This window comes from Bison bison, unplaced genomic scaffold (assembly GCF_000754665.1).
Source record: "Bison bison bison isolate TAMUID 2011002044 unplaced genomic scaffold, Bison_UMD1.0 scf7180017864461, whole genome shotgun sequence".
In the NCBI taxonomy this organism is placed as follows: domain Eukaryota; kingdom Metazoa; phylum Chordata; class Mammalia; order Artiodactyla; family Bovidae; genus Bison; species Bison bison.
In genome coordinates, this window is record NW_011495023.1 from 19093457 (window position 1) to 19107880 (window position 14424).

At 40.4% G+C, this 14424-nt stretch overlaps 1 protein-coding gene across 5 annotated transcripts in view; it reads left to right on the forward strand.

Annotated features, from left to right (window-relative positions):
* The window catches only part of ARMC4 (armadillo repeat containing 4), a 173597-nt gene that overhangs the window by 40581 nt on the left and 118592 nt on the right, over positions 1-14424 (forward strand). For all 5 annotated transcript variants that reach the window (XM_010860039.1, XM_010860037.1, XM_010860040.1 and 2 more), the window contains exon 10: positions 8068-8215. In XM_010860039.1, the coding sequence (XP_010858341.1) occupies positions 8068-8215 (148 nt within the window). The remainder of the gene's footprint in view (positions 1-8067; positions 8216-14424) is intronic.

A 14424-nucleotide genomic window follows, 5' to 3' on the forward strand; every position in this document is an offset into this window, starting at 1 on the left:
CAGAGAGATCCCATATGCCCTTCACCTAGTTCCCCCCAACAGTTAAATCCTGCATTTTGCATAACTACTGTACAAGATCAAAACCAAGAAATTAACATTGGTACAATGTATATGTGTTTTGCTATATCACTGTTCACTGAACCCAGGGTAGGCAACAAGCAAAGCTGGAAGAAAATGTAAGGAATCGTAGAAACTGCAGACACGTTTATTCTCTCCTGACTGGCATAGCAGCTGTAGCAGCAGACACGCTGTATTCTCTTGTGGTTGACCCAGCAGACACAGCCATAACACGTCCCTAACGCGGCCATAACATGGCCGTAACACAGACATAAGGCAGCCTCCAGGGCTTTTCGGGTATCAGAGCAGAAGTGGCCCACGGCCAAGTGGGTACATCGTGATACGGGTGTGCAGTGCTGTAAGTGATGTCAGCTGTCACATAACCATGTATTTATAAAATGTGGGGCAAGAGTGAGAGGCTGTGGGGCAAGAGAGCCTGACCACCACCATCTTGGCTAATTTGCTCTTTCCCTCCATTGGGACAATGCATAGTTCAGTGTCATTTTATCATGTGTAATTTGTTATGGTGACCGTGGCAACCAGGCTAGAGAACTGTTCACCCCATACGTGTCCTCCGGCTACCCTGTTATGGTCACAACCACTTTTGTTCCCCCATAATCCCCACTTCCTAGCAACAGTCATCTGCTTTCATAATTTTGTCATTTTGGACTGCCGTATAGATAGATTCATATGTTGTTTTTATATTGACTTATTTTCCAACACCATAATACCCTTGAGATCCACCTAATTGTTGCATGCATTTTGCTGAGTGGCATTCCATTGTATGGATATACCACAGCTTTTAAAGTTTTTCATGTATTAAGGCACATTTTAGCTGTTTGCAGCTTTTGGCTTTTAAAAATAAAACTGCTATAAACAATCACATACGGGTTTTTGTACAGATGAAAGTTTTTATTCCCCTAGGGTAAATGCCCAGTTGCTGACATATATGGTAATTGTGTTTTTAGCTTTTTAGGAAACTACTTAGCTTTTCCAGAGTGGTGGCACCATTTTGTGTTCCCACCAGTGATGTATGAGAGACTCAGTTCCCCTCATCCTCGCCAATATTTGGTTTTGTTGTTTTATTTTAGCTGTCCTAAAATCTGTGCGGTGACAGCTTATTGCAGTCTTTGCATTTCCCTAATGGCTCATGATGTTAATATCTTGTCATGAACTTATTGCTATCTGTTTACACTCTTCAGTGAAATGTCTGTCTATATCTTTTGCTCATTTTTAATTGAATCATTTGTTTTTCAAAATGTTGAGTTTTGAGAGTTCTTCATCTATCTCTCTAGGATATCCTTCATTGTATATGTTAGTTTGCAGGTATTTTCTCCCTCTCTGTACCTTGTCTTTTCCTCCTCTTAATAGGGCCTCTGGGAGAACAGTTTTTGATGAAGTCTGATTTATTAGTTTTTCTTCTGTGGATTGTGCTTTTGATGTCATGTCTAAGAACTCTTCATGAAGCCCTTGATCCTGAAGATTATCTCCAATGATTTTTTCCTAAAAGTTGTAATAATTTTACATTTAAGGCTGGTATTCATTTTGAGTTTAATTTTATATAAAATTTATATATACATCAAGATTCTTTTTTGTAACCTACTGATGTTCAGTGTTTTCACCTTAGTCAAGCATCAGGTGGGTGTACTCGGGGCTATTTCTGAGTCTCCATTCTGTTCAGCTAATTTTTATATCTAGCCCTAGCACACAATCTTGATTATTATAGCTCTATAGTTATTCTTGAAATCTGGTAAAGTGATTCCTCTCCCTTTATTATTTTATCCCAAAATTGTTTTGAGTTATTCTACTTATTTTCCTTTCCACATACATTTTAGAATGATCATGCTAAAAAAAAAAAAAAAACTTACTGAAGATTTTAATCTGTGGAGTTGGAGAAGACTCTTGAGAGTCCCTTGGATTGCAAGGAGATCAAAACAGTCAATCCTAAAGGAAAACAATCCTGAATATTCATTGGAAGAACTGATGCTGAAGCCGAAACTCCAGTACTTTGGCCACCTGATGCGAAGAGCTGACTCATTAGAAAAGACCTGATACTGAGAAAGGCTGAAGGCAGGAAGAGAAGGGGACAACAGAAGAAAGATGGTTGGATGGCATCACCAACTCAATGCTATGCTATGCTAAGTCACTTAAGTCGTGTCCAACTCTGTGCGACCCCATAGACGGCAGCCCACCAGGCTCCCCCGTCCCTGGGATTCTCCAGGCAAGAACACTGGAGTGGATTGCCATGTCCTTCTCCAATGCATGAAAGTGAAAAGTGAAAGTGAAGTCACTCAGTCGTATCCGACTCCTAGCGACCCATGGACTGCAGCCTACCAGGCTCCTCCATCCATGGGATTTTCCAGGCAAGAGTACTGGAGTGGGGTGCCATTGCCTTCTCCAACCAACTCAATGGACATGAGTTTAAGCAAGCTCTGAGAGATGGTGAAAGACAGGGAAGCTTGACGTACTACAGTCCATGCAGTTGCAGAGTCAGACACAGCTGAGTGACTGAACAACAACAACTGAAGATTTTGATAGAAGTTACGGTGAAACCCTATCTCAATTTTGAGAAAATTGGTATCTTTACTGTGTAGACTGTATGACTGTTTATTTAAGGCTTTGGTTTCTTTCACCAGCAGTTTCTAATTTTCAGCATAAAAGTCCAGTACATGTTTTGTTAGATTTACATCCAGAAGTAGAAACACCAGTACTGTTAACTATCAGTGATCAAGGTAAAAGTCCTTCCTTCCTTTTTCTTAGTCTTAAGAGGACAGCATTCTGTCTTTCACCAGTAAGTATGATGATAGTTTTTGTGCTGCTGCTGCTGCTGCTGCTAAGTCGCTTCAGTCGTATCTGACTCTGTGCGACCCCATAGATGGCAGCGCACCAGGCTCCGCCATCCCTGGGATTCTCCAGGCAAGAACACTGGAGTGGGTTGCTATTTCCTTCTCCAATGCACTAAAGTGAAAAGTGAAAGTGAGGTCTCTCAGTCCTGTCCGACTCTTAGCAACCTCAATGGACTGCAGCCCACCAGGCTCCTGCGTCCATGGGATTTTCCAGGCAAGAGTACTGGAGTGGGGTGCTGTTGCCTTCTCAGAGTTTATCTGCAGATATTCTTTAAGTTGAGGAAGTTCCCCGCTACTCTTGTTTTTCTGAGAGTTTTAATACCACTGAGTGTTGAATTTTGTCACATGCTTTTTCTGCATCAATTAGTATGATCATTCCATTTTTCTTCTGTAGGTTGTTACTGTAGTGGATTACACTGGTTGATTTTTGAATCCTGAAGCAGACTTGCATTCCTGGAATAAACCGCACTTGGTCCTTCTTTACATATATATAGCTTTCAGTTCAGTTCAGTCACTCAGTCATGTCCGACTCTTTGTGACCCCATGAATCGCAGCACGCCAGGCCTCCCTGTCCATCACCAACTCCCAGGGTTCACTCAAACTCATGTCTATCGAGTTGGTGATGCCATCCGGCCATCTCATCCTCTGTCGTCACCTTCTCCTCCTTCCCCCAATCCCTCCCAGCATCAGGGTCTTTTCCAATCCAGCTCTTCGCATGAGGTGGCCAAAGTATTGGAGTTTCAGCTTCAGCCTCAGTCCTTCCAATGAAGACCCAGGACTGATCTCCCTTAGAATGGACTGGTTGGATCTCCTTGCAGTCCAAGGGACTTTCAAGAGTCCTCTTCAACACCACAGTTCAAAAGCATCAATTCTTCGGTGCTCAGCTTTCTTCACAGTCCAACTCTCACATCCATACATGACCACTGGAAAAACCATAACCTTGACTAGACGAACCTTTGTTGGCAAAGGAATATCTCTGCTTTTGAATATGCTATCTAGGTTGGTCATACCTTTCCTTCCAAGGAGTAAGCATCTTTTAATTTCATGGCTGCAATCACCATCTGCAGTGATTTTGGAGCCCCGCAAAATAAAGTCTGACACTGTTTCCCCATCTATTTGCCATGAAGTGATGGGACCAGATGCCATGATCTTCGTTTTCTGAATGTTGAGCTTTAAGCCAACTTTTCACTCTCTTCTTTCACTTTCATCAAGAGGCTTTTGAGTTCCTCTTCACTTTCTGCCATAAGGGTGGTGTCATCTGCATATCTGAGGTTATTGATATTTCTCCTGGCAATCTTGATTCCAGCTTGTGCTTCTTCCAGCCCAGCTTTACATATATATATTTATATGTGCTTAACATTTTGTTAAGGATATTTGCATCTACACTCATGAGGGATATTCAATAGCAGTGTTTTGTTTCTGTATGTACTTCAGTTTTGATATCAGACTTCATAAAATGAGTTCAGTTCTCTTCTGTTTTCTGGAAGAGATTGTGTAAAATTCGTGTTTGTTTTTTTATGCTTGGTAGAATTCTCCAGTGAAATCATCTGAAACTGAAGACACTTGTTTTTTAAGTTATGAATTAATTCCATTAGTAGCCATGAAAGTGAAAGTGAAGTCACTCAGTTGTGTCCGACTCTTTGCGACCCCATGGACTGTAGCCTATCAGGGTCCTCCATCCATGGGATTTTCCAGGCAAGAATGCTGGAGTGGGTTGCCATTTCCTTCTCCAGGGGATCTTCCCAACCCAGGGATCGAACCCAGGTTGAACCCAGGTCTCTCGCATTGCAGGCAGACACGTTACCGTTTGAGCCACCAGGGAAGCCTGCTGCTGCTGCTAAGTCACTACAGTCGTGTCTGACTCTGTGCAAACCCGTAGACAGCAGCCCACCAGGCTCCCCCATCCCGGGGATTCTCCAGGCAAGAATTATGTGTTTCGTATTGGTTAAGTGACAGTAATTTGTACCTTTAAAGAAATCAATTTCTTTAAATTATCAGTTTAGTCTGTGTTCAGTTGTTCATAGTTTTATTATCTTTTTGTTGTCAGCAGCATCTGAAGTGATATGCTACACCTCATTCATTTCTGATACTGGAAATTTGTGTCTTCTCTTTTTCTTTGTCAGTCTTGTTAGAGGTTTGTCAATTTTATTGATCTTTTCAAGAAGCAGTTTTTTAAATTGATTTTTCAAGTTGTTTCTGTTTTCAGTTTTGTTCATTCTTTTCTTTATTAGTTTCTTTTCTCTCTTTGCTTTGGGTTTGTTTTGCTCATCTTTTTCTAGTTTCTTTAGATGTGAGTTTAGATTACTGAATTGAGACTTCTCTTTTCTTCAGTTCAGTTCAGTTGCTCAGTCGTGTCTGACTCTTTGAGACGCCATGGACTGGAGTATGCCAGGCTTCCCTGTCCAGCACCAACTCCCAGAGCTTGCTCAAACTCACGTACATTGAGTTGGTGATGCCATCCAACCATCTCATCCTCTGTCATCCCCTTCTCCTTCTGCCTTCAATCTTTCCCAGCATCGGAATCTTTTCCAATGAGTCAGTTCTTTGCATCATGTGGCCAGCGTATTGGAGCTTCAGCTTCAACATCAGTTCTTCCAATGAATATTCAGGGTTAATTTCCTTTAGGATTGACTGTTTTGATCTCCTTGATGTCCAAGGGACTCTCAAGAGTCTTCTGCAACACCACAGTTTAAAAGCATCAATTCTTTGGTGCTCAGCCTTCCCTAAGATCCAACTCTCACATCCATACATGACTACTGGAAAAAGCATACCTTTGACTAGACAGAAGTTTGTCAGAAAATAATGTCTTTTGCACAGAGTTGGACATGATTGACACGACTTAGTAGCAGCAGCAGCTTTTTAACATGCTGTTAAAAAGGTTTGTCATAGGTTTTCTTTCAAGGAGCTAGTATCTTTTAATTTCATGGCTGAAGTCACCATCTGCAGTGATTTTGGAGTCCAAGAAAATAACTGTCACTGTTTCCATTGTTTCCCCACCTATTTGCCATGAAGTGATGGGACCACATGCCATGATCTTAGTTTTCTGAATGTTGCGCTTTAAGCCAACTTTTTCGCCCTCCTCTTTCACTTTCATCAAGAGGCTCTTTAGTTCCTCTTCACTTTCTGCCATAAGGGTGGTGTCATCTGCATATCTGAGGTTATTGATATTTCTCCCAGCAATCTTGATTCCAGCTTGTGCTTCATCCAGTCTGGCATTTTTCATGATGTACTCTGTATATAAGTTAAATAAGCAGAGTGACAGTATACAGCCTTGATGTACTCCTTTCTGAATTTGGAACCAGTCTTTTGTTCCAGATCCAGTTAAACTGTTGCTTCTTGATTTGCATACAGACTTCTCAAGAGGCAGGTCAGGTGGTCTGGTATTCCAATCTCTTGAAGAATTTTCCACAGATTGTTGTGATCTACACAGTCAAAGCTTATGGTGTACCCTTTAATAACATATATATATATATATATATACACACACCCCTTAATAACATATATATATATGTATATATATATATGTACTGGAGAAGGCAATGGCACCCCACTCCAGTAATTTTGCCTAGAAAATCCCCATGGACGGAGGAGCCTGGTAGGCTGCAGTCCATGGGGTCGCTAGAGTCGGACACGACTGAGTGACTTCACTTTCACTTTTCACTTTCATGCAATGAAGGACATGGCACCCCACTCCAGTGTTCTTGCCTGGAGAATCCCAGGGACGGGGAAGCCTGGTGGGCTGCCGTCTCTGGGGTCGCACAGAGTCGGACACTGAAGCGATGCAGCAGCATATATATATGTATGTATATGTAGTGGAATGATTACAATAGGTTCAGTTAACTTTCATCTCCTTATATAATTACAAGTAATTTTTTCCTCATGATGAGAACTTAGATTTACTCTCTAAGCAACTTTCAAATACACCCCACAGCAGTGTTAATTGTAGTCAATATGTTGTGCATTACATCCTTAGTACTTATTTATCTTATAAGTGTGTACCTTTTGACCTTCTTCCTCCAATTTCTCCTCCCTCCAACTCTGGTAACCACAAGTCTGATTTCTATGAATTTGGTTGTTTTTTGCTTTTTTTTTTTCTCTGAGATTCCACATATAAGTGAAGTGATATAGTATTTGTTTTACTCTGACTAATTTCACTTAGTATAACGCCTTCCAGGTCTACTAATCTGATCTATCAGATTTTTCTTTGTAACCAATTCAGGTTTCCTAACATCTTTTGGACAAGAGAATACATAAATCTGACACTCAGTTCATGTGTCTTGTTTCGTTGGACCAGGCACTTTGGTTCAGGATTTCACCGCACTGTGGCTCAGAGAGCACAGTTGTACCATTCTGACTTTTGAAAGTACAAGAATTGGAGCTCTGTGTGCCAAAAAGTCTTTGAGAAATTAAGAGAATGGTAGAACCTTTAGAATTAATGAAACTGGACAACTACCTGTCCTCCTACTATGCTTCCAAATGGAAAAAATAAAATAAAAAAGATGTTTATGGAGAGCACATCTGGGGGGATAGAGAGAGAAAGAAAGAAAATAAGAGTGAATTCAATATGTTCCATGTGTCCATGACCTTGATATTGAGTTAAAAGCCTCAGAGCAGGATGGAATAAAGTGAGCTCTCTTTGGTAAGGGAATAAATGCCTTTCCCTTTGGGGCATTGGCAGTGTTGCCCAACTGAACTTCCTGCAGTAATAGAAATGGTTTATTTCTGAGCTGTCCTGTATGGTAGCCACTCGACATACATGACTGTTGAGCAGTTGCAGTGTGGCCAGTGCAATTGGAAAACTGAATTTTCAATTGTATTCAATTTCAAGTAAAGAAATGGAAGAAACATAAATATAAATAGCCACCCATTATTTAAGTTATTTTATCACTATGACAAGTGGGAGTCTTAGGTCATTTACCTAATACCTTTTTCATTTTTTACTACTTTTTTATTATTATTATTGTACCATAGCAATAATATTGAAATGCACCTGCTATAAAGGCATGTGTTTATTCATCCCCTCATGTAGATGTTAACAAAGATCTTCCACAATTCAGATGGTGTTGGTATCTTATCCATAGTTCATGTATCAATGTATGTTGCTGAAATAGTAACATAAGCATACTGTAGCATAAACATACTTATTATATGTTGTTGTTCCTAGTAAGAGTGTTGAAAAGATTGAGGAAATTATTAGTGACAGCTCCTCAGAAAGTGAGGAAGATGAAGAACAACCTGATCATCGTCAGGAAGCAAATGCAGATTTGCCATCAGAATATTGGCAAATTCAGAAGCTGGTGAAATATTTGAAGGTGAGAGAGAAACCTTTTATACTGTATTTGCAATGTTTATTTTAAATTTTTTCCCAAAAATATATATTCTGCTTTCAAGTTTACTATATATTTCTTTCAAGTAACGGTAGTAACTATCCCTATTATTATTTAAGTGTGCACATGGGAAGGTCTTATTACTCTGAGGATAGTGAGATTTGTCCTCATGGAGCAGTTGGGCTGCCTGGTACCAGCCCTCTCCCCTAGGTGGGGAGAAGGCAGTGGACCATGGCAGCCGTCAGATATTGTGACTTACACCACTGTGTGACTAGCAGGATGGCATGATGGAAAGAGCAAGGGGTTTTGAAGCTGGACTTAGACTGAATTCTAGATTGTGTTGCTAACTATCTGTGACTGTTGAAAAGTATGGTTTGCAGCCTTAATCTTCCTGACCCATGGGGTAAAATTAGTAATATCCACTCTAGGATTATTTTAAGGACTGAGAAAACACAGGTGAAAGATGTGGTGTGGTGTCTGATACATTGTAGGTACTTAAAATATGTGTTGGTCTGTTTCTGCTACTCTCTTACGTGAGATGCCATGTGTGAAAACATTTTGTAATAATAAATAAATGACCCATATAATATTGTATTTAAGTCCTCAGATAAGGGTGGGGCAAGGAAAATGATTTGCTCAAACCCAGATCAATATTAATTTCTGATGTTGGACAGTGAATCTTGGTAATAGCTAGGCCCTGTCTAAAGTTACCATCCAGAAGTCCTTTTGAAAACAACACTCTGACTTACCTCAGCTTGTCCTCCTCCATTTGCTAGGCTTTGCATATTTAAAGAAATTTACATGACTCCTAAATTACTAAAGGGTACTTTCCCTGTACCTTTGAGGTCATCCCAAGCTGACAGCTCAAACAGTCTATATGCATATTTTCATGAATTCAGAAAAGCTCCTCCCTCCCGCCAGGTGAGCAATCTGATAGGTATAAGTAAGCTAAAAAAGTTTTTCCTAAAAGAAAAATATGTCCACTTCCTCTGTTGGCATCATCTCAGCTGCAACTCTAAGCACGTCTCAAAGAATTCTTTTATGTTTTCCTGAATCCTGAGAAAAATTAGTCAAGAAATTGGGAAAATGGGAAATTAGAATTAAAGTTGACAGTTAAAGTTTGATAATCTTCCTGAAGACATGACAGGTTCAAAGGAATCTACTGACATCATGGAGAGCAGGACAAGTTGATTATCTTAGTGATCATTCTACAGTGTTTGTGGTTGTCAAAGCAACACACTGTGCACATGAGATATACCAAGGATTCCCAATGTATCAGGGTCCCCTGTATCAGGCCGTGGCCTGTTAGCAGCTGGGCACACAGCAGGAGGTGAGTGGCAGGCTAGTGAGTGAAGCTTCATCTATATTTACAGCCGCTCCCTATCACTTGCATTACCACCTGAGCTACGCCACCCGTCAGGTCAGTGGCAGCACTAGATTCTCATAGGAGTGCGACCCCTACTGTGAACATCACATGTGAGGCATCCAGGTTACATGCTTCTTATGAGAATCATTTCAAAAGCATCGCCTTCCTGGTTCATGGAAAAATTGTTTTCCATGAAACTGGTCCCTGGTGCTAAAAAGGTTGGGGACTGCTGAGATATACAATTATATTTGCCAGTTATCCCTCAATAAAGTTTAGAAAAAGAAAATTCTGGTTGCAGAATCAAAGGTGGAGGTAGACATTTCCAGGCATCAGGACAGGAGCCAGTGAGAGATAAGTGGTCTCAGCCCAGGCGGTCAGCCTCACTTATTGCCGTGCTTCGAATGTGTCCGTGCAGGATGGTGAATCATTCTTGTAAAAATAAATGGTACATTTATATGCATCATATCCTTTACACAAATCCTATTAGTGGTGTTCTAAGAAATAACAAATTTGTGAAGCGAAATAAGTCATTAAATGTGAAATTTTGACCTGTGATTCTTGTAGCCTTGCTGAACTTGCTGGAAATCTCAACGGTAAGTCATTTAGATGTACTCGGACACTTTTTCAGTGTTTAAATATTCACTGTATTGTGTATACTGTGTATTACAATTTGTTCTTTGCTAGTAATTTAACAGAAGAAATCCAAAGTGAGGAAGATGTGAATGTACATTGTGCAACAGTCCATCATGATGCCAGAAACTGATGTAAAATTTGAGTTAGCAAATGATCTGATTATCTAATGATAATTAGCAAACCATTTATCCTCAATGGTTAAATCAGAATCAGGGCAAGCGGATAAAATATTTTCATCATTGAAAAAGAAAATGAGGGTATATGAAGCAAACCCTAATGCCCACCTTGGCTCTGATTTTGGAAGCTTCTTAACAATTTGACTGCTGTCAATGCAAAATGAAAGAAAAAATTTTTTAATATCGGACATATTTGTACTGAAATAAAAATCAAGACTATTGGATAGGACAGTTGATGCTTTGCTTTGTGTATTTTAAAATTGTATTTTAAGAATATCTTATAAATGTTAAATATTTTATTTTTTTCTTTCAACTTTTTAAATGGATTTTATTTACCATTTATTTTGTGTGATATTCCCTCTTCTAGTGTTTACTGTTATCAAATATCAGGTGGAGATCACTTTTACATGGGATTGTAATATGTATAGTGTTTTTTTTTTCTTACAAAAAACCTCTGAAATTTTTAGTATTTCTATCACAAAAAAGACGTGTGGTTTATTATAGAAATAATTTACCATTATAGTCATCCTTACTATTTAGTTGCATGTAAATAAATAAAATTTAACAACACATATGAAGTAACATGATTTCAGGAATTCCTGAGAACTTCTGGGAATTCCAGTTTCTTATTCTGGAATCTGGAAGATTCACATTTGCTGGGAATTTGGAGGCAGTCTTGTGGAACACAGGCTGACGTTTCGGTCCCACAGTTCTGCCCCCACCTTGGCAGGAGTCTTTGTGCACAAACCACCCAATCAGCACAGTGGCCAGTCCTGCAGGCAGGGCAGCCATCTGCAGACTCTGGAGACCTTCCTGGCCTTTCCTGAGTCACAGGGCCACCCATGGCCTCTACGCACAAGGAGTGTGTTATCTGAGGACACTCTGGCCACAGAGATGTCTGCCACCAACACTTGAGTCAGGCACTGGGGCTTGGACACGGCCTCTGGAAGAAGATTTGGAAGAGCCCTGGTGTTTATGCATAGAATTTGGGTCTGTTAACTTTTTTTCATTAATAAAACGAGATAAAGAGTCCAAACAGCAGAAGCATCAGCCACGTCAGAAGGCAGAATAATGGAGCAGTTAGAAAGACAACCTTCAATGTCAACAAGTCTTCAACTGAGTTGGGCTTCCACCACTTACTATCTCAGCAGCCTTGGGGGTGCTGGCCATCCTCTGTAAGCTTTGGTCTCCTAATTGTTCCAGATGGCAAGATAAAAGATCTCACCTTTTAGGATTATTATTAATATTAGGTGAGATCTAACACATCTAAGTGCTTTAGCATGAAGGGCTCAGCCCCTGTTAGCAATGATAAATCTTTCTATTGCACATTATTATTATAAACAACGTAAGGTGGGGAGTCTAATGACCCGCACAGATGGTCTTCAGCTTTTGCTTTAAGATTCTGGTAACCAATAAAAGGAAGAAATACAGTGAGTTCATACAGTGAGGGACTCTTTCCATCATAAGGTAAAAACAACCCCCTTGCCAATGAGTGTAACTGATCCTGGTGCTAAGAACAGAAAGAATTTCGTCCTCAAGAGCGTAAAGGGGCAGACAGTGGGTTGGTGGTGCCCCACGTCCTCCACAGTATCCTCCCCATGAACACCGCAAGAGTGTCTCATTATTGAGTCACTAGCTTGCATTTTTCAACTATTTGGGATAAATGCATATAGTGGTGGATCAAAAAGAGATGCACTGTTGCGCTCCCAGAACAGCTCAGGAAAGCATGTATTGATGAAGTGCTACTCAAACTCACACAAGTTACCCCTCAGTAACTCATGTGCAAATGTGATACTTTTGGCCAGACAGTAAATGGCTTGAAATTATTATAGTTCCCCACAGGTAAATATTCTTAACATAGCCAATAAAAGAAAAAGTATATCTACAAAAGCTTTCAGGATTTTCAACACAGTTAAATGTTTTTCTGTGGAGACACAAAAGGATATGAAAAATCTATGAAATGCAAATTTGAACGTCTCTAGATAATCTCAAAATAAATAAATCTGATACAGTAATTTACAAAATTATGTAAATTTAGACTTCTTCCAGCAGAGAAATGTTCATGTTGACCTGACTCTTCACTTACCATTTTCCAAGTACAGCAATGTCTGTGATTGTTGAAAAAGTTTTGATGAGTTCATTAATAGCCAAACAAGTAAATGAGTGATACAGCTTAGTATTTATCTAGAGCTATGAGCTCAGATCTTGGCACATGATAAAGGGACTAAGTCTTTAATGATTTGGCTTTGACACACATCCATTTCAACTTCGACATTTTACATCTGTGTATATTCTTTTAATCTGGAGTTTTAGAACACAATTTAATTTTTAAACTAATGGATACATTGCATTTTTATTCTCCAACCTTCCAATGTCTTTCCCCCCACATCACTGGTGACTCTGGGCTTCAATTCTAAATGAAGTAATAAGCTCCTTATTCAGCTACCTTCTGTACTTACCTTCTCACAGCTTGTCTATCTCATTAGCTACAGCTGATTAATCTCATTTCTGAATCTTGCAGGATGTCTTCAAATGAGCACAGGCTTGCCTCTCAATCTTTTGCTCAGGAGGGACAGTGACAAAATGAGGTTCCCAAGGGGCCAGACCATCCTTCACTCTCAGCTCCTTGAGAATAGTGCTGTTCCCTCTGCTGTTGGTGTCATTCTCCACCTTCTCTTGCTCCCCCTTCTCCTCCCTTTCTTGACCCCTTCTCCTTGGAGACGTATTGTTTCCTTGCCACATTTGTATGAATATTATCTTCTCCCCATTCATGGTTGCTTCAAAATCTTGCAACAAAAATATTTTGCTATATATGAGTATCAGTGATTGGGGGAAACAGTTGCTAAGGTCTATACCCCACACTAACACTAAAAATACAGCAAGTTTTACTCATTTCTAAATCAGAAATGTATTGGGCACCTTTGTGAGATAGGAGGCAAGTTGGGGGATTTGTTGTGTCTTGGAAATGTGGATTTCTTCATCACAAGTATTCTAATATTGTTAATATAAGTAGGTACTCTTTGGGCTTCCCAGGTGGTATCAGTGGTAAAGAACCCACCTGCCAATGCAAGAGATGTAAGAGATGAGGGTTTGATCCCTGGGTTGGGCAGTTTCTCTGGAGGAGGGCACAGCAACCCACTCCAGGATTCTTGACTGGAGAATCCCATCTGGGGATTCTGGGGAGCCTGGCAGACTACAGTCCATAGGGTCGCAAAGAATCAGACATGACTGAAGTGACTTAGCACACATGCATGCAGGTACTCTTTAGTAACATGATAAAAAATGTTAAAAGATCATAATTATAAGTAGATCTACATTTCATACACCTTAGTGCAGTAGTCCCCAGCCTTTTTGGCATCAGGGAAAGGTTTCGTGGAAGACAATTTTTCTATGAACCAGGAATGGGAGGGTGGTTTGGGGATGATTCCAGCGCACTGCATTTATTGTGTACTGTATTTCTATTATTATTACATCAGCTCCACCTCAGATCATCAGGCATTAGATTTCAGAGGTTGGGGACCTCTGCCTTGTTGTTCAGTTCAGTTCAGTTGCTCAGTCGTGTCCGACTCTTTGTGACCCCATGAATCACAGTACGCCAGGCCTCCCTGTCCATCATCAACTCCCAGAGTTTATTCAAACTCATGTCCATCGAGTCGGTGATGCCATCCGGCCATCTCATCCTCTGTCGTTCCCTTCTCCTCCTGCCTCCAATCCCTCCCAGCATCAGAGTCTTTTCCAATGAGTCAACTCTTCACATGAGGTGGCCAAAGTATTGGAGTTTCAGCTTTAGCATCAGTCCTTCCAAAGAACACACAGGGCTGATCTCCTTTAGAATGGACTGGTTGGATCTCCTTGCAGTCCAAGGGACTCTCAAGAGTCTTCTCCAACACCACAGTTCAAAAGCATCAATTCTTCGGCGCTCAGCTTTCTTCACAGTCCAACTCTCACATCCATACATGACCACTGGAAAAACCATAGCCTTGACTAGACGGACCTTTGTTGGCAAAGTAATGTCTCTG